The sequence below is a fragment of the Macaca fascicularis genome, chromosome 14 (assembly GCF_037993035.2).
Source record: "Macaca fascicularis isolate 582-1 chromosome 14, T2T-MFA8v1.1".
Taxonomy (NCBI): Eukaryota; Metazoa; Chordata; class Mammalia; order Primates; family Cercopithecidae; genus Macaca; species Macaca fascicularis.
This window is the reverse complement of record NC_088388.1, coordinates 47,830,329-47,850,393: the sequence shown is the minus strand read 5'-3', so window position 1 is coordinate 47,850,393 and position 20,065 is coordinate 47,830,329. Positions and strand designations below refer to the sequence as shown.

General features: G+C 40.8%; 1 protein-coding gene across 19 annotated transcripts in view; it reads right to left on the bottom strand.

The window, feature by feature from the left end:
• SERGEF (secretion regulating guanine nucleotide exchange factor) overlaps positions 1-20,065 on the bottom strand; it is a 235,876-nt gene that overhangs the window by 143,383 nt on the left and 72,428 nt on the right. The window contains exon 9 of one of the 19 annotated variants that reach the window (XM_074014115.1): positions 3,696-3,804. The exons of the other annotated variants lie outside the window; for them this stretch is intronic. Within the exon in view, the coding sequence (XP_073870216.1) occupies positions 3,696-3,804 (109 nt within the window). The remainder of the gene's footprint in view (positions 1-3,695; positions 3,805-20,065) is intronic. 19 annotated transcript variants of the gene reach the window in all.

Here is a 20,065-nt window from a genome sequence, read left to right as displayed (position 1 = left end):
CCTTAGTCCCTGGAGAGCAGGGGCCACACCTCAGTGCTCTCAGCTCTGTAAGCAGCTCGGCATCCAGTACACAGCAGAGGCTGGCCAGAAGTGGTAGGGTGAGAGGGACTTGGTGCCAGAGGGCCCAATCCTGGGACATGTTCTTAGAAGTTCTGTCTTGAGGCCAAGAAAAAATTTCCTAGGATGGAAATGCTCCAGGAAACCTAGGCAATGACAAATGAGCTGAGTACAGGCAATCTCCAGAGACTCCTGGTACTCCAGAAACCTTCACACTCTCATGCACATTCCTCACACACTTGCCGCAGATTATGTGAATGGGGCCTGGACCAGGGTGGAGGCAGAACAGATTCCAGCCTTACTGAGAAGGAAGGTGTTGCAGATGGACTAATGAGAATACAGAGAGTGAAGCAAAAGGTGACTGAGATTCTGAGTCCTGGTCACAGGGGAAAACAATTTAACACAGTGCTAAGTGCTAGGGATGCAGAAGTGGGTGTACACACAGCTCCAGCCCTCCCCCAGGATAAGTTAGTTCCCAGCCCTCTGCTGCCATAGCACCGTGAACACCCTCATCATTGCACTCAGCATCCTGGACTGACACTATGACTTACCTGTCTCACCTACTACATCACAAGCTCCTCGATGGAAGAGACTATGTCATATTGAACTTTCTATCTACAGCATCTAGCATAGTGCCTGGTACAATTCCCAGGCCTACCAATTACTGGCTTTGTCAAGTCATTTAAACTCTCTAAGCCTCAATTTCCTAGTCTGTAGAGTGAAGATGATAATAATCTCTACACCCAAGGAGGAAGAAATGAGTGAACTTATATAAAGCCCTTACTTATTCCAATCCCCAACTGAGAGTCAATACTCAAAAAGGGTTAGCTAGTGAATGAATTTGAGGTAAGAGAGAGGGAAAAACATTCAAACAAATAGTTCTGGAATTATGCAATAAATAATATAGTAGGAATATATTTGAATTACTCTGAGAGCAGAAAGGAAAGCACCAAATTTTGCCTTGGCATATATAGAAAACTTCACAGAGGAGGTAACACTTGAACTAAAATCTAAAGATCTAAAATCAGGCCAAAGGAAGGCCACGTGTGAAGGCAGAGAGGCAGGAAAGAGAACCTAGTATGTTCAGGAACTGCAAGTCTGGCTATAAGAAGAGTCTGTGCAAAGGAACGGTGGTGACACACAGGGTGAAGAGATAACTCAGAGCCAAAAATTCCCTGCAAGCTCTGCCACAGAGAATGGATTTCTCCTGGAAGATACTGAAAATCCACTGCAGGGTTTTGAGTAAGAGAGTGAAACACAGAGGCACTGTGGTGGCAGTGTGGAGGGTAGAAAAAAGGGGCAAGACTGGGGACAAACATAGAACAGTGGGGATTAGGGGATGATCTGGGTTGAGCAGAAAAGAATGGAGATGGGGTGGAGAGAGGGGGAAAATGAAGCTGGCCAGGTCAAGAAGCTAGGTAGAAACTGAGTCTCAGAAAAACTGCAACTGGCCCTTGGCATTCCCCAAGACTTTTTCATATAAAGTGTAGGTCTATGAGTTATAACAAATCACCTTCCCTCCACGTTTGCTGTCTTACAATTTGTGCAACAGAGAAGCACGAATATGGAAAATTCCAGCTGAAAACTTTGACCACGTGAACAGGCCCAGAAGTCACAGTCACCACTGATGGTTAGATGAAACCATCTACAAATAGGCCTGAGATCCCGGCCAGCAATTTTTTATTCACATGCAAACTTGGGGCTGGAGTTCCAGTGACAAAACCTTTCAGGTGTACTATTTTTTTCTTCTTTTTTTTAAGCCATTTACAGAAACCCAAGGTCCTCCTTGTACTTCAGAGAAATGCTTTGTATTTAATTTGTTCTTAAAGAAAAAACAATAGCCTCTTTGCTCTACATGACTAGGCCACTGGGCACCATGAAAAAGATACAGTAACCTGACCAGGCACGGTGGCTCATGCCTGTAACCCAGCACTTTGGGAGGCCGAGGCGGGCGAATCACAAGGTCAGGAGATCGAGACCATCCTGGATAACACGGTGAAACCCCGTCTCTACTAAAAATACAAAAAAAAAAAAAAAAAATTGGCCGGGCGTGATGGCAGGTGCCTGTAGTCCCAGCTACTTGGGAGGCTGAGGCAGGAGAATGGCATGAACCCGTGAGGCGGAGGTTGCAGTGAACCAAGATTGCGCTACTGCACTCCAGCCTGGGCGACAGAGTGAAACTCCATCTCAAAAAAAAAAAGTAAAATATACAGTAACCCACCAAGTCTCTAAGGTCCCAGAAGTCCATCTGTCTGTCACATCACAAACACACCACTCACGGCAGAAGAAATACACTACTGCAAGGTGAAAGGGACTGCATTCTAGACACCTTCTGGAGGGCAAAGGAGGGAAGAGAAGAAGAAAAGAAGGGAGGAAAAGGGCCAGAGAGTGTTTAAGACCATACATGACCACTTCTGCTAAACACAAAATAGTTTCCTCCCTTGCTTTCAATCTAATTAGACAGAAAGAGCTAATGAGTAGGCAGCAGTGGTGCTTGGTTCAGCTGTTCCAGACCCTAGTGTTTTCTCCTTATTAAAAATAAAGAGACCCAAGGGTTCAATGTGGTAGAAATGCACACAGGGAGGCACATTTCCTTTATACAAAAATGTTTTGCATTAAAAAACCATATCTGTTTAATAGGTACCAAAAATTAAATGTACAATAGCAAGATCCCTGGTAGTATCTGTCTGCATTTTTGGAAGTGTCTTCAAAGACAGAACATTAGAGTAAGACTCAAAAGACCTGAGTTCCAGTGTCAGCTGTACCATTTACCAGCTGTGTGATCTTGGGCAAAATATGTAACATCTTGAGCCTCAGCTGCCTTATTGTCAAATGAGTATAATGCTCTGCCTGTCTCACAGAGTCTGGGGGAAAGAAAATATTTTGAAAACTATAAAGCACTTTGCTAACACCTACTCAGTCAATAAATATTCACTGAGGGCCTACTAGGTATTAGACATTGTTTCCCTTCAACTGTTAATGTTATTACCAATATTGCACCCCTTCCAGCTCAGTCATTAGATGTCAATTTCCAATGCAGACAGGTCTATGGTCTCAAGCCAACCTCTCATTCATCCAGTTTTCTCCCCAGTTGGGGCATTAGTCACTTGCCTCCATCAGGAGACATCTAATGACATCTCAGCCCTAAGAGGCCCTGGAACATATTAGTATAAATGATGATGGGGACAAGAGCCTCTGCCACCTCTGCTACCCTAGAGGGCCTGATCCTAAGAAGCTTCCAGAATCTTACTCTCCACAAACACAGAACAAGACAGTTCTCATAAGCAGGGCCAGAGGTAGGTAGAGACAGGTGAACAGATGGAAAATCTGCATGGCTAAGTCTTTCCAGTATCAGAGTGCCTGGCTCCACGTCCACACCAGGTGACCTACTCCAGCCCACCCCTGTCTTCTACCAGGAAAGATTTCAAGTTTCAGAGGTTACCAGCTCAGAAGCAGGCTCAGTGTGCTGCCATTCCTGCCCTGACCTTGTTCCTTGGTTTCATCACTGGGTATCTGCCTTGTTCTAGAAACCATGCCCTCCTTTGTGCCAGAGGTTCAGCAAGTGTGACCCTGAATTGATTGTTTCTTCTATCTGAATCCTCACCTAATAAACCATTTCACCAAGACCAGAGTCTTACCTTGCTATTACTCCAAAAGACTGTCTTGATGCAGAATCCACCCGGAGGGCCTCCTGAGACCAGAGCTCTAGGAATTCATCTCCACATCCCCCACTGTGCAGTTCAGTATCTGGCATGTAATGGGCACACAACAAATATTTATAGAATGAAATGTTACCCACTGGTCTAGATTACTGCAGACTGTCTGCTCCTATGCCCCTCCCCAACTCAAAGGACCTCCTTGACGGATAAACCAACCATCGCCTGCCATCATGTTCTCTGGCTGCTTTGTTGTTCCAACGCCAGGCCCCTGACAGGGTCTCTGGGTCAAACGTACCTACTCTATTCCCAGTATGTCCTCTTTGCCACTTAGCACATCCTAAAAGCCAAAGTGCTAAGCAAATTCTGAAGTCTGATGACTGCTTCAGTGTCCCCGACACACCTTTTGCTCCTGGATTCTGAGGGTTAACCTACACTAGACACTCATTTGGGGCCATCTGGCAATTTTTGGCACCACCCACTTCCCCTTGTCCAGTATGGAAGGGACTCAAGTTCTGTTCAACAAGCACTACTGAACACAAAGCCTGGTGTCATAGAGAGGCTCTGTTTAAGATCCTGAGGTAAATGCCTGACTAAAACCTAAGAAAGAAGGGCTTCAGGCAAGTCTAGACTACCAGCACATCAGATTTTGGTTCTGTGAGGCTGCTCTAAACATGAAAATGCAAGTAGGAAACCTTATTTCTGCTTCTTTACATTGCTAGATCAGCAGAGGAAAAGCACATATACAACGCAGAAGGAAAATGATGACCTGAGTGTTGGTCCTGGTCTCTTCCACTAATCTGCTGTGTGACCTCAGGAAAGTCACTCTGCTTCTCTAGATTTCTATGTCTTCCTTTGTAAAGTCACAGTCTCAGATGTGATGACCCATTTCTAAAGCCCCTTCTATGCCTGACATTTAGCGATTTCCTTGCTACTCAGACCACAGAATTGACATCATCTGGGAACCTGTTAGAAACAGAGAGTAGCCCTACTGACTCAGACCTACAGAACTAGAATCTACATTTTAACAAGAACCCCAAGTGATTGCACACACATTGAAATTTGAGAAACACTGTTGTGCAGCTTCTCAGGAAGATCCAGGCCGACCTGGGGCATGACATCTGCAAGAAGCTGGAAGAAGAAAGAGTCTGTCACAGGACTTTACTGAATGTGATTAGAAGCAGCTGGCTAGTAGTAAGGGCTGAGGAGAAAATGCTGCAAGATCCTTTTAAACTCAGCTGCAATCCATAAAATGTCTCTCAAGTACTTTGAGTCTCTAAATTTGAAGTCTTTAGATAAAATGACTTTAAAAATACTAATTATGCACGGAAGTCTAACCATGAACCAAGTATTAGTGAATCCAAAGCTCCTTCTGTACTGGCATGCTGCCAGCACGCATGAACAGAGAGCTCTAAAATCAGCAAGGAGGTCACCTCTGAAACCACAGCATTTCTCCCAGCCTCACCTGTCTCCTGACTGGTCCTCACCTACAGAACTTCAGTCTCAGTTGGAATCTCACAGACAAGACCACATTGAAAGGAACATTGTGTGGGCCTAGACAGTAGGGCAAAGGTCAGAGAGGGCTACAAACTCTGGGGTCACAGACCCACAGAGTCAGTCCATGGAGGAGAAAGGGAAGAAAGGGAGAAGCAGAGTGGAACCAGCACAGACTGAATAAACTTAGTGGTGAAGACTCCTGCTTCCAAATCCAGGGAGAAGCCAGTTTCTGACTTCTTATCTGTCTCCCCCACAGACTGCAAGCTTTGTGAGGACAGGACTGTAAAACTTGTCTCTCTAGCTATAGTGGCCTGCACATAGAAGTCATTCAACAAATGTCTTATGAGTGAATGAATGAACAAACAAACCAATGAAAAAAAACAATAAACAAACAAGGACCAAAGATCATTCGCTTGGTTTTATCAGTATCAGTCAAGACTACCCTTCAAACTCGTGAACTAAGCTTACTCCTCAGTCCAAAAGCCAGAACAGAAGACCCCAAGGGGTCTGGGAGATATAAACCTGAAAAAGAAATGGGATTCAAACTAGCTTGGCATTTTTTTCTGGACCAAGGTATACTAACAAATAGGCTATTCTAACCTATTCCAGGTTTTGTAATGTTTTATGCTACCCTTACCAGAATTTTCAGGCAAGAAATTTTTTTCTCTAGAAATTAGATGCTATTTGTATTTTAGTTATTAAATGCAATGTGAAAGTACCTAACACATAATCATCGTCTACATTAACATTTGTTGAAACTCAATCGATAGAATTCTATTACTCTATGTCATAAACTAGGAATTTTGCAAATAGCAGAATTACAGAACACTCTGGGCCACCCACTTTTGTGAATATAAAATCACTTAAGTAAGGCAAGCTGACTTTGGTGGAATAGCCTTTATTTTTCATCCACTTACATAACTCTGCATTGTCAAAGTGCACCAATAACTGGTGCTCTCATCTCTCATGCCCCCAAGAAAAAACTCCTTTGGGGCTCTTTCTACATTTATTTTCAATTGCCAGATCCCCAGAGGAAAAAATCAAATCACTGACGCTATTTCAAACTTCATGCTCAAGGCAGCCACTAAGAGGATATTAGGGCAGCTCAGCTTTTGCTCTCTTTGAGACAGGAAGACACCCCACGGCTGTGAAGGAAAGGCAGGACACATGTGTGGACATTCAAAATATAGCAAGGAAACCCAAAACAACAGAAAGACAAGAGGAGCTGGAGGAAAAAGTCATTTGGAACTATGAATCATCCCAAGGTAACTTATTATGTGTTTATATAAGAAGCAAAATGAGCTTTCGGCATTGCCATTCATTCATTGTTTTAGCCATTCATGCATTTGTTCAGCAAACATTCATTGGGTACCCATTATATGCCAGGCGCTGTGCTAGGTAGGCAGGCAACAGGACATCAGCCTACTACTGCTTGCTATGTTCCTGCCACTCTAGCCTTCCTTCAGGTCTTTTGCAAGGTTGTTTCATGCTTCAACTCAGTTCTCTGTGTAAATGTTTCCTCTTCCAAGAGGCCTTGCCTGATTTATTCCCCCATCCCACCCTGGACTAGATTAGGCTTCTCTGTTGTATATTCCTACAGCATTTCCTTTTTAACATTCTACACATCCATCATTACTTTATAGTCTCAGATAGATGGTAAGCTCCACGTGAGCAGGGACTGCCTCTCCAGTTACGAGCACAGAGGCTAGAATATAGTAGGATTCGATACACATTCACCGAACAAATGAACAAGCTGGGATTTATAGGCAAGCTACAGGCTCTGAGAGGTATACCAGAATAAGTGCAGGATTTGGAGCTCAAATCTGAACCCCAGCTCTACCACTCATTAGCTAGGTCACCTTAAGCAAGTCCCATAATCTCTCTGAGCCTTAGTTCCTCATCTGTGAAATAGAGACAAAACTTCATAGAGATGTAGTGAAGATTAAATAACATGATGTGGATAAAGTAACTGGCACAAAATAGACGCTCAACAAATATTATCCTCCTACCCACTTCCCAACTTTGCCTATAGTTAAGATTCTTAAAGAGTTGACAACACCAAGGCAGGGCCCCAATTCTACCAGAACTCATCAAGACAGGATTCAGGCACAGAAATAAGGGAAGGTCAAAGATAGCATCCCAGATGACATCTTACTGACTCCCAAGCTTTGAACTTGAGCTCCTTCAATTTGTCTGACCAAGGTATAATACTAGGCCCAGGACTGAACCTGCAGATGGAAGATCCAATGGCTGCAGCCATGGGAAGAAGATGGCAGAGACTAAGCCCATTCCTTTTGGCTTTTGAAGCATTTAGACAAAAGCATACAAAACTCCCTTCCCATCTATGCTGTCTATAGGTAACTCAATGGAATCAAAAGTCTACAAGTAAGCTTAGTTAGACCAGTGAGGCTAAAGGCAGCACAGCACAAGAGGACTACACCTAGAATCAGATGACGGGGTTCAAGTCCAAACTCTGCCATCTACTGGATGTGTGATTTGGGACAAGAGTTTCCCTTATTTAGTTCTCATTTCACCATCCATAAATCAAGGGGATTAGACTAGGATAGTGTCTAAGGGCCCTTACAGTGCGAAAGATCTGAGATGCTAGATGCATGTCAGTCAGCTGTAATCAGCAGGCAAAAGGAGAACTCTTCAATCACGCACACCACTGAGCTGAAGTCTGCCACACCGCTCTCAATTACACTGCAGAAAAAATGGTCATAAGGAAGAGCTAATATGGTATTTCCTGAGCCTATTTAGTCTCCCAATTCAGCACTGCACCTGTTCCTTCTGCATTTGCAATTTACTAGATAATATCATCACAGGCACTCCCTGAAACAGCTACCATTTATTTGTCACTTGCTTCTGTATTTCAGGTATTATCTCTTATTTTTTTTTTTTTTTTTTTTTTTTTTTTTTTTTTGAGACGGAGTCTCGCTCTGTCGCCCAGGCTGGAGTGCAGTGGCCGGATCAGGATCTCAGCTCACTGCAAGCTCCGCCTCCCGGGTTCACGCCATTCTCCTGCCTCAGTCTCCCGAGTAGCTGGGACTACAGGCGCCCGCCACCTCGCCCGGCTAGTTTTTTGTATTTTTTAGTAGAGACGGGGTTTCACCGTGTTAGCCAGGATGGTCTCGATCTCCTGACCTCGTGATCCGCCCGTCTCAGCCTCCCAAAGTGCTGGGATTACAGGCTTGAGCCACCGCGCCCGGCCTTATCTCTTATTTTAAATAAGATTAGGTAGAGTATTAGAAAGACTAATCAATACAACTGCCAAATGAAATTTACCCAGAAAACAATTTTCTCCTTTGTTTCCATTGTAATAACAGCAATATCTATAATGAATTGCTGACCTGCAATAAAAATCAGACTACTATCAGAAAGAACATGGGGGCAAAAATATAATGCCTACTTCACAAACATATAATGTCACACACAGTAAGGTAGCCCATTCATAATCCAGAACCTTTTTCTTACAGAAACACTGTAAATAATACTCAATGTCCCGGGCCTGCTGCCTTGCAATGCTAACCACCTCCACCCAAACACATACCCAACATTCACTAAATGCCATTTAACATGTCCTAGCCATTCTTCTTAGGGCTGGAGAAACACAGTAATAAGACACAATTACTGTCCTTAAACAAAGTCTCAGCCTAAAGGTCACGTGGTCCCAACTGTGAAAGAAAAAGTGGCAGACTGGAACCCAGTCCATATGCCACACGGTGACTTCTGTGAGCACTTAGGCCAAAGAATGGACTGCAAAACATCACCCAATATCTACATTATAAAAGACCACTTAATACTGGGGCTGTGGTTCTCAAAGCATAGTCCCAGACCTTAAGTATCAACACTACCTGGGAACTTGTTAGAAACCAAATTCTCAGGCTCCTTCCCAGACCTACTGAATCAGAAACTCTGGGAGTGACGCCCAGCAATCCATGTTTTAACAAGTCCTCCAAGTGATTCTGATGCATGCTTAGGTTTGAGAGTCACTGCCTTAAAGCATCCAAACTGCTGCATGTTTGCAGTAAAAATAGAAAGCTAAGCTTTCAATTAAACCTAAGAGAAAAGCAATAAAACTGGGTAAGAATAGGTTTTTCGATGTATCTTAAATATTGGTGTTTTGGGGAAAAGAAAAAAAAAAAACAGCCTTGTCAGAGAAGGAGGAGAAAGAAATGCTGTGCTAATGCAATAGGGAATGTCTGTGCGTGTTCAAAAACTTCTGAGGCCTAAGGCCCTAGGCCTTTTCCTGTGTGGTACTTCATTTCTAAATATAGGCCTTTTCTTCAACTGAGAGCCCATCACTTCAGAGTGTGTTCCCACACATTCACTGGCAGACCTCTCAGACTTAGCAATCATAATTAAGGTCACTTTTTAAAAAAAAACTCATAAATAAGAGGATGGAAAGTAAGAAGGAAAGGAGCAATAAATGTTCCTGGGGTCAATAAATTTTAAAATGAAGGTAGAATTTTTGAAAGGATGGAAAAATAAATGTGTGCACGTATGAGAAAGAGGTTGCTTAAAGTTGAATTTGTTGAGCTCTGAATAAAAAAAGAAAGATGGGAGGACCAGCCCTAAGAGGAGAAAGGAGCCACAGAAGGAGAAAAGAGGTAGTGAAGGAATACTGAAACATTTCTTAGCCTCTGCCACCAGGTGGTGAAATCGACCCAGCGCAGCTTAGTTGCTGTCCAGAGCTACTGTTTTGATTTATCTTTCCTTGTTTGTCATTGCATTGGGGTGGGAATAGAGATGCAGAACAAATGGAGATGCAGAGCAACTTCAAGCTGGATGGCTGGGAGCGGGGAGAGTATAATGAGAAATGGATTGTTTTTATGCATACTAATTCAGTGGCCCTAATTAAGGAGCATTATTATATTTTAAAATGCATGGACAACCATGTAATAAAAAGTGCTCATGATGATAAAGGCTATACTGAATTATACATTAATGTTTAACTCCAACTAAGTTTTAAAATAATACATTTGACTTTAAAATATCTATTTTCCTGGAATGAAACTCAATGTCAGGTTAGGTCTAATGTTATCATCCAAATGCAATTTTCCTCCAGTATACCACAAAATGTTGAATACTGAGGAAGACAATAATAATGAAAAGTCAGCTGTACTATAACAGCAAATTTCCCGTAGAGATGATTTGAGGTTCTACAGGTCACAAAGGAAAAGAGACACATGGTAATCATAAATCCATCTAAAGATAGTTCATTTCTATCATCCTTCATTTTAAATGGAGGCTTAAACAACTCTTGGCATGGAGGGTTGTAAATTTAATAATGTTGTTCCAATTCACTACTAGTCCTCATTGATTTTCTCTTATTTTAATCTGTATTGATTGATTAATGTCATCTTGTGACATCCAAATGGCAAACTGAGGAATAAAAATGATATGTATTGAGTTGGACTTCTATTGGAAAGAGCACTAAACCAAGTATCAAGAGACCTGGCTTCTAACATGCTCAGTCACTACTTGCTACTGTCCCTGGGAAAGTCACTCCATCTATCTGGGCTTCAGGTTCCTCATATATAAAATTAAACAATAATATCTGCCATAATTCACCAAATTGTTGTGATAAGCAGATCAGAAAACAAAAAGTTGTTACTATGAGACGGTACCTATATTCCCTTAAGTTCAAAACAAATAAACCCTCTATTGAAGAACAAACTACTTGCAAAATATTTTTAAATTAGGCACAAAAAAGATGCTGTTTTAAGTATTATAAATATGTAGGTGGGCAAGAAGGAAAACTGGAAAATAGTTCTCAGTGTTGTTGAATTCCTACATTTGGATCATTTGGAAATAAGTGTCTTTGGAAAATTTGAGTTTGCATATTTCCGAATGTTGCTGCAGTTACCATAGCAACAGACAGGCCCAGTCAGTTGAGTCAATCAATAATGGCCATGAACAAGTGGCTCTGCTTTTCCTAAGATGACAGCCACAAGAAAGTTTCTACTAAAGCTAGTACCTCTAGGCTCATACTTCTCTGCAACGTTCAGTGTCAAAATGTTCATGGAATTAACAAGGCTCAAGTGGTTTTCAGAATAAATTGAATAATAAAAAAACACTAGATTTTTTTTTTTAATATTGAGATCCTTAAATGAAAGGTATTGTCTGGGTATACATATCACTGCCATTATCCAGGAAGAGATACCAGTCAAATGGATCTAGGGACAATTTACTCTGAATGTTTCTTTAACTGCTATATTAATAAAAGGTAATATAATACATGTAAATATGCACTCAGCAAAACAAGGGCTTGCAATCGCTCTCAATTATTAATGGATATTAAAATTCAGACAAGCCAAACCATCCCTCAAACAATTCAGATCACAGAGCTAGACAAATATTAGCTTGCTTCCCAGCTGGTAACCCAAACAGAGTTCAATCTAGTTATTCATTCAGGAAAAAAGAAACTGCCTATGTCATTTATCTTTAATTCATTGTCCTGTTGAATACATATATCCAACAACTCTCCTCTAGGTCAGACCACTGCTTAGACATTACTTCCACTATTAACTTCAACAGTAGTCCACTTAAATAAAATGGGACAATGACTGTGAGAACTTAATGTAAAAACTTTATAAAGACCCCCTAATCATCTGGCAATTCCAAAACAGATCTCTAGGCTTCAGGCTATATGGACATTTGTATCTATGGAAGAAAGAGCAACGTGTATTGACTAACCCCAACCAAATGAATTTCTAATAAAACTGTATAATGAGAAATTTTATCCTGAATTTTTTTTGCATAAGTAAATGAAATCATTTGTAGAAAGAAAACTTCATCTACAATTCCACCACCTAATACCGTGTCACATCTTGTTTTTCATTGTTCAACATTCCCTTCAAATCCATATCTAAGCATAGACAGAATTTTCACTCAAAGACATGACCCAGGTCCTATTTCTCACTTAATTTAGACAAAGATTTTCTCAAAACTAAGTTCTATAGGGCCCTAGTGCTCCTGGATGTGCCTCAGGAGCCACCACAAAGGGAACCTGCCAGTAGGCAGCCAAGTGATAAGGCTTCCTTCTCCCACCCCCATCCCTATGCCCAATTCAACCAGAACAGTTATATTTTTATATTTTTATCTGTTTTAGATTTTGAGGCTCTGCATACAATTCCAAAATAAAATAAAATAAAAATGGTATATACTGCTAAGCATTTAAAAATAAAAGAATGTTTCCAGCACCTTGGGTGGCCAAGGCAGGAGGATTGCTTGAGGCCAGTAGTTTGAGACTAACCTCAGACATAGTGGACCATGTCTCTACAAAAAAAAAAAAATTTAACTAGCCAGGCATATGCCACCAGATACTCAAGAAGCTGAGATGGGAGGATCTGCTTGAGCTTGGGAGTTTGAGGCTGCAGTGAGCTGTTATAGCACCACTGTATTCCAGCCTGGGCAAACGAGGGAGACAAAACAAAAACAAAACAAAACAAAAACACCAAAAACTAAGGATGTACAGAATCATGTAATTTTAGAGCTGGACAGAACCTTAGAGAACCAATGATTTTATTTTATAGATGCTAAAAGAAGGCACAATGAGAAGAAAGACTTATCCAAGTTTATACAGGCAATTAGGAACGAGAATTGGATCCTAGGTCTCTATAGCCAACACAAAAGCCTTATTCGTAATTCAGGAACCATTCATTCACTCATTCAGCAAATATTTATCAAATGCTACTGTATGCCAGGCAGTGACTGAGGAACTGAGAAGTCAAGAAACAACCACAACAACGAAAACCCTGCCCCCATGGTACTTACAGTTTAGTAGAGGAAGATAAATAATAAACACAAGAATACAGTATATTGGCAAGTGATAAAGCAAAGAGGTGAGATGGGGCAGCAGAGTGGAGGGAGCAGGATTAGAGGTTACAACTGATGAATTTCCTCAAAGATCACTGCCATTCAGTCTTTATGCGGATATGTGTGTTTGTGCTATAATTGATTAATTCAGGCTCACCAATTCAGAAAAGGAAATAATCTAACGGTAAATCTGCCTGAAATTTCCCAGGACTCTATCTATTCTTCTAATAGCATCCAAAGTAAATCAGTATAACAAGCAGAATGTTAAAACTATTTGGTAAAAATGTTAAACAGCATCTTAGAAGCACATACAAGCATGATAGTAATTGCTGCACTTGGCTCCACAACAAACCAAGAATGTGGCCAAAAAGAATTAGAAGTGAGGACCTAGCTGCCAGGTTTATTCTTCTGGGTAATACTGGATAAGATGATTAAGTTCTCTGAGCCTGAGTTTCCTTATCTATAAAATAAGAGGGCAGGGTAAGATATTCTCTGAGGTTCTACATTATCATTTAAATATCAAAGCCCCCTAATGTGCCGAAAGCATTATGTAATATCTTAGTAGTCATATCAGCATTACGATTTGAATCCAAAGTAGCCCTAATAATAACACATTACATTTATAGAATTCTCTGGTTTTCAACGTGTTTTCACATTCATTATTCTCATCTGACAAGTAACAGAACAGCATTTTTTTTTCATGTTCTAATAAAGAAGGCTGGCCCTTCAGTCAGTCCAAGGTAATATGAAGCTTCCTGCTCTCTAGGGCCTACACTCTGGTCCAAATGTGGCTCCAGCCAAGGAAACCAACAAGCACCTCACAGAGAGACTCACAGAGTTACGGGTTCCATTCATTAGGGTTAAGGATGCCAAGAGTACATGAGATACCATTTCGTGGGTAAAGGGAGTGTTCAAATGAAGTACTTCAGACACTCAGGCATCTGCCACTATACCAGTGATGAGTGTAGGGATCAAGGATGAGAATGTGAACTTTAATGATTCTTGCCATCCTAAATATGTGTCAAGAACCTTTTAAAAATCTGTATCTTTTCATCCAGGAATCCTATTCCTAGAAATCCTTCCTGAGAAAATAATTAGAGATTTGACCAAAGATTTAAGTATGAAGATGCTGATCATAGCATAATTTTTGGTAGCAAAAACTTGGGAACAACCTAAATTTCCAAAAATAATCACATAAATTATGGCATATTCAAATAATAAAATATTATTTTTAAATGTTAGTTATTTTAAAGAATATTTAAGTAATATAGGTAAATGTTCCTAATATAATTGTAGGTGGAAATATGAATATAAAGCAAAAACACTACCTATAATATCTGATATTTTTTAAAAAATACATGTAGAAAAAAATATTTAAAATGTACTACAATGGGACGGGCATGGTGGCTCACACCTATAATCCCAACACTTTGGGAAGCCAAGGTGGGTGGATCATTAGAAGCCAGGAGTTCAAGACTAGCCTGGCCAACACAATAAAATCCCATATCTACTAAAAAAGAAATACAAAAAATAGCCAGGCGTGGTGGTGCGTGCCTGTAGTCCCAGCTACTTGGGAGGCTGAGGCATGAGAATTGCTTCAACCCAGGAGGCAGAGGTAGCAGTGAGCCGAGATTGTGCCACTGAACTCCAGCCTGGGTAACAGAGAAAGACTCTACCTCAATAATAATAATAATAATAATAAATAAAATAAAATGTATCACAATAGTATAAGTGGTTTTCCCTAGGTTGTGAAATTACAGATGATTTTGATGTTCCACAATTCTACAATGAGCATGCACTCTTTCTATAACACAAAATTTAGTATTACTTTTTAAAATTCCTGTCCTACCTACCTCACAGAGGTATATAAAAAACAATATAAGGATGAGCTTTCTAACAGTAAGAACTATCCTAAAATGGAATCTCTGGGGAGAGAGTTCAAGCTAGCAGTATATGACCACATGGCCCCTGATTAGGTTAGACCTTAGAGACCTGGGATCTACAGCCCCCTGTGAAATCTCTCTATCCACAGAATATGTTAGCCCATCCTTCCTGCCGAGTACCCTGATGCTCAGTGGCACATACTATTGAGGATAAAGCAAGTAGTCAGTGGCCAAGAAATAGAGATCCTCCAGGAGAACAACCCTAGCAGTCAATGGTCACTATGCCATTACCAGCTTGGCCACTATGCCATTACCAGCTTCTAACACCACAAGTGGTAAAAGCCCCTCTGTCCAGCAAACATATTGCTAGGACCTCTGCTACTGGTTCTAGGACACTGTGCTCATGGTAACTTCTCTGAGGACCTAAAGTGGTCCAAAGGCTTCACTTTGCAGCTATGGTCCCATATATGCCATGGAAAGGGAAAGGAGAAGTAAGACTGTCAAATACAACCATCAGACATTTTATGCTTGACCCACCATTGGTTTGGCCCACTAAGTGTTTTAAAAGATAATATAGTAGGGATTTGACTTGGTCACAATATAATATAAGCATCTCAACTTATACCTATATCCCTACAAGCACCTAAGCTTCAGACAGGAAAAGTGAGAGGCAAAGTGACTTGTTGAAAGCCACACAGCAAGTTATTAGCAAGCTAGGTTTAGAACCCAAGTGTCCTGGCTTCCAATTCCATGTGTTACACTGCAGAATCCCTAGCTCCTCAGGGACCCTAGACCCCTGATATTAGGAAGGACCCCAGATCCCTGATATTAGGAAGGACCCCAGACTCTGCTACCTCCTATGGTTCTCTTTGCCCAAGACTGCAGGACACTTTAGTTATTAAGTTGTCAGTGACCGAGACCTGAGGAAATATGTAGTTCATACTTGTAGTTAGGAGTAACTGACAGCAAGCAAACAGAAAAAGACAGGACATCCTAGAAACATATGGGTATACTGGGTACTCTAGACCGAAAGTTTTATATAGGAAGTGAAATAGCATGTAATGCTAACTAGATCTATGATACAAGTGAACATCCATACTCCTCACCGGAGGAGAGAAGCAGAAATACTTCATGGGTATCAGAAGAGGCTGGAGCAATGGACGAATGGGTGTTAGAAAAAAATCATCAATTTCTACCTTGGTTTCTTGGTCCTCCTTAGCCTGGCTGCAGATTTCCTCTCATCAGAGAACTATTATAGGATAGAGCATAATAAATGTAATAAATTCTGAATGAAAGAATGTTTATTGTGGACTCTCTATTTAAGATAGTGACTCTACCACCGAGGGAAGGGGTGAAGGGGTCTGGTGTGTTATATTTTTCCTAGCATTCCACATTCTCATATTATTAGAAAAGAAATGTTAAAAGAGTAGAAGGTGGAGCAGGAATAGGAAGACAAGAGTGGCAGAACAAGGAAAACGAGAAGGGAAGGTTGGGGTAGAGAAAAGACATAAGAATAGAAAAGCATTAACAGTAAACAAGTTAGATGACAATCCTGGAAATATAAGTTATTTTCTTTCTAATTTAAAAAGGAAAGTAGACTTCATTATTCAGACTTCTATTCACTCACCAACCTGTCTTCAGCTCCCTCCCCTGCCTAATGGCTTCCAAGATAATGAAATATCAAGGTAAATCAGGCAAAAGTATTTGAGTGTGGACAGAAAAATCTACCTCCCCTCATCCCCACCTGTTGCACTGGAACACTCTGAAATGCCATGAGTCTTCTCAGCTGGGAAGACTGCTAAGAATGGTGAATTAATTTGGGCATTTCAACGCAGAGAAGCTGAGGTGCCACCTCACTGCATGAATACAGTATGCTGCTGGCTTCCTCTGGATCACCAGGTATGCCTAGGCATCACAGGCAGTGTGACTCCTGAGGGATGGGGCAGCCCTTGGGGGAAAGGGAGAGCCAATGAGCCAGGAGGGAGCAATGACACAAGGGATATCCCAAAAGTGCAAACACAAAGCGAAGGCCAGCCTTTGGGTCAAATCCATAGCTCTGTGGAACCCTGTCCAACTGGCAGCAGATGGCTGTTCTATTCTAGACTTGGCCATTCCCCTTGAGAAAACCTCTTTGGTAATGGGGTTGTCAGTCCCTTTCTCAGTCTAATGCTCACACATCACCAGGACATGCAACCAAGAATGTCACAAATATTTTCAGTGATATTTGAAAATCAGAAGGAACAATTAGTTACTTGTTTTATTTGGAACTAAACATGTTTATTACAGAGAAAAGAGCCCCAGAAAAACCTTTCTAATAAAACAGGCAGTATACTCTCCAGCCTGGTTCTTCCTTTCCACCTCTAGTCTAACAAAGAAGAAGAAAGCTGAATGGGAAGGGGTCTAGCAAATGAACTGAGTCCAGTATGTAGGTTCAATAGCGAAGTTACAATAGCACGTTTCAGACCAAAAAAGAGCAGTCAAAGAAAACCCAAGCCACCTTGGACTCTAAACATTCCTCTCCTTGTGGGCAAGATACCAATATCCCAGGATGCTAACAAGGCCATCTGGGACAGAGGAAAAGATGGTTCATGGTGAGTCAAGATTATGTGGGTGGCAGGCCCCGCTCGGGTATGCAGCATGCTTAGCCTCTTTTGAGTTCCAGTGACCCCTCCACCCACCCAACTGTAAAACAGAGACAATAACATGTATATAACTTATTATTACTATTGGCAGAAATAAACAAGACAGTGTACATGTAGAATGCTAGGTCAATGTCAAAGCCCTCAATGTCAGTTTCCCATGCTCTGCCCAAACCCACACACAATCATTTCTTTGAAAAATGGTGATCAGTCTTTTTTTTTTTTCTCTCTCTCTCTCTCTCATTCTGTTGCCCATGCTAGAGTGCAGTGGTATGATCATAGCTCACTGCAGCCTTGAACTCCCAGGCTCAAAAGATCCCCCTGCCTCAGCCTCCCAGGTAGCTGAGACTACGGGGACATGCCACTATGACCGGCTTGATGATCAGTCTTACGGCCCCTTTCTAGTGTTCCTTCAGTCTTAAACTGGAGAAAGTGCAAAGGCTGAGACCACTTCCCAAGGTCAGACCACCCACTGCTCAAGGCAGGCTCCAAGTCACTGTACTTCTGCTGAATTGTGGCCAAAAGCACTACAAATAAGTTTTCTTTTTCCTCACAATTTGGTTTCTCCACCAATATTTATTATAAACATTTTTAAATACACAGAAAAGTTTGAACATACAGAAAGACTTAAATAATTATACAATGAACACTCATATTCCTACTACCTAGATTCTACAGTTAACATTTTGCTATATTTGCTTTAATCATGTATCTAGCCATCCCTGTCTCTATTCACCAATCTATCTTTTTAAATGTATTTTAAAATAAGTTGTAAATACAAGTGTCCTTCACATATGCTGATGAGTTTTTCCTCCAATTTTAAAAATTGTGGCAAATATACATAACATAAAATTTACCATCTTGACCATTTTTAAGTGTACAGTTCAGTGGTATGAAGTATATTCACACGGTTCTACAACTATCACCACCATCCATCTCCAGAACTCTTTTCATCTTGCAAAACTAAAACTCTGTACCCATCCCGGAATCATACAGTATCTGTCTTTTTGTGACTAGCTGATTTTGCTTATCTTAAGGTCCTCAAGGTTCATCTATGTTGTCGTATGTGTCAGGATTTCCTTCCTTTTTAAGACTGAATGATATTCCATTGTGTATATATATCACATTTTGTTTATCGTCTATCCTTTGATGGACACTTGGGTTGCTTCCACTTTCTCGGTATTGTGAATAGTGGTGCTATGTACATGGGTATGCATATATATCTTCGAGATTCTGCTTTCAACTCTTTTGGATATATATCCAGAAGTGGAATTGCTGGATCATATGGTAATTCTATTTTTAATGCTCTGAGGAACTGTCATGCTGTTTTCCACAGCAGCTGCACTATTTTACATTCCCACCAACAATGCACAAGGGTTCCAATTTCTCCACATTCTGGCCATCACTTCTTATTTTCTGTTTGTTTGGTATAGTAGCCCTTCTAATAGGTGTTAGGTGGTATCTCATTGTGGTTTTGATTTGTATTTCTCTAATGATTAGGGTTGTTGGGCATCTTTTCACATACTTTTGGTCATTTGTATAGTATCTTCAGAGAAATGTCCATTCAAGTCCTTTGCTCTTTTTAAAAAGTGGGCTGTTTGGTTTCTGTTGTTGCTGAGACACAGTAGTTTTATAGCAAATCATGAAGTCAGGTTAGGTGGATCTTGCAACTTCATTCTTCTTTTCCAAGATTGCGTTGGATAGTCACAGCCTTTTATGTTTCCATATAAGTATCAGAATCAGCTTATCAACTTCTACCCCCAAAAAAGCCTCTTGAGATTTTGATTGGGGTTGCTTTAAATCTACAAATCAACTTGGGAAGACCTGACAAGTTAACAACATTGAGTTTTCCAATCTATGAATGTGATATATCGCTCCAATTAATTGGGTCTTTAACTTTTCCCGGCAGTGTTTTGTAGTTTGTATGTACAAGTCTTGCACATTTTTGTTAAGTTTATACCTAAATATTTTGTACTTTTTGATACAACTGTAAAATTATCATTGTAAAAAAACTGCAAAAAGAGCCCGCATTGCCAAGACAATCCTAAGTCAAAAGAACAAAGCTGGAGGCATCACGCTACCTGACTTCAAACTATACTATAAGGCTACAGTAACCAAAACAGCATGGTACTGGTACCAAAACAGAGATATAGACCAATGGAACAGAACAGAGCCCTCAGAAATAATACCACACAACTACGGCCATCTGATCTTTGACAAACTTGAGAGAAACAAGAAATGGGGAAAGGATTCCCTATTTAATAAATGGTGCTGGGAAAATTGGCTAGCCATAAGTAGAAAACTGAAACTGGATCCTTTCCTTACTCCTTATACGAAAATTAATTCAAGATGGATTAGAGACTTAAATGTTAGACCTAATAACATAAAAACCCTAGAAGAAAACCTAGGTAGTACCATTCAGGACATAGGCATGGGCAAGGACTTCATGTCTAAAACACCAAAAGCAACGGCAGCAAAAGCCAAAATTGACAAATGGGATCTAATTAAACTA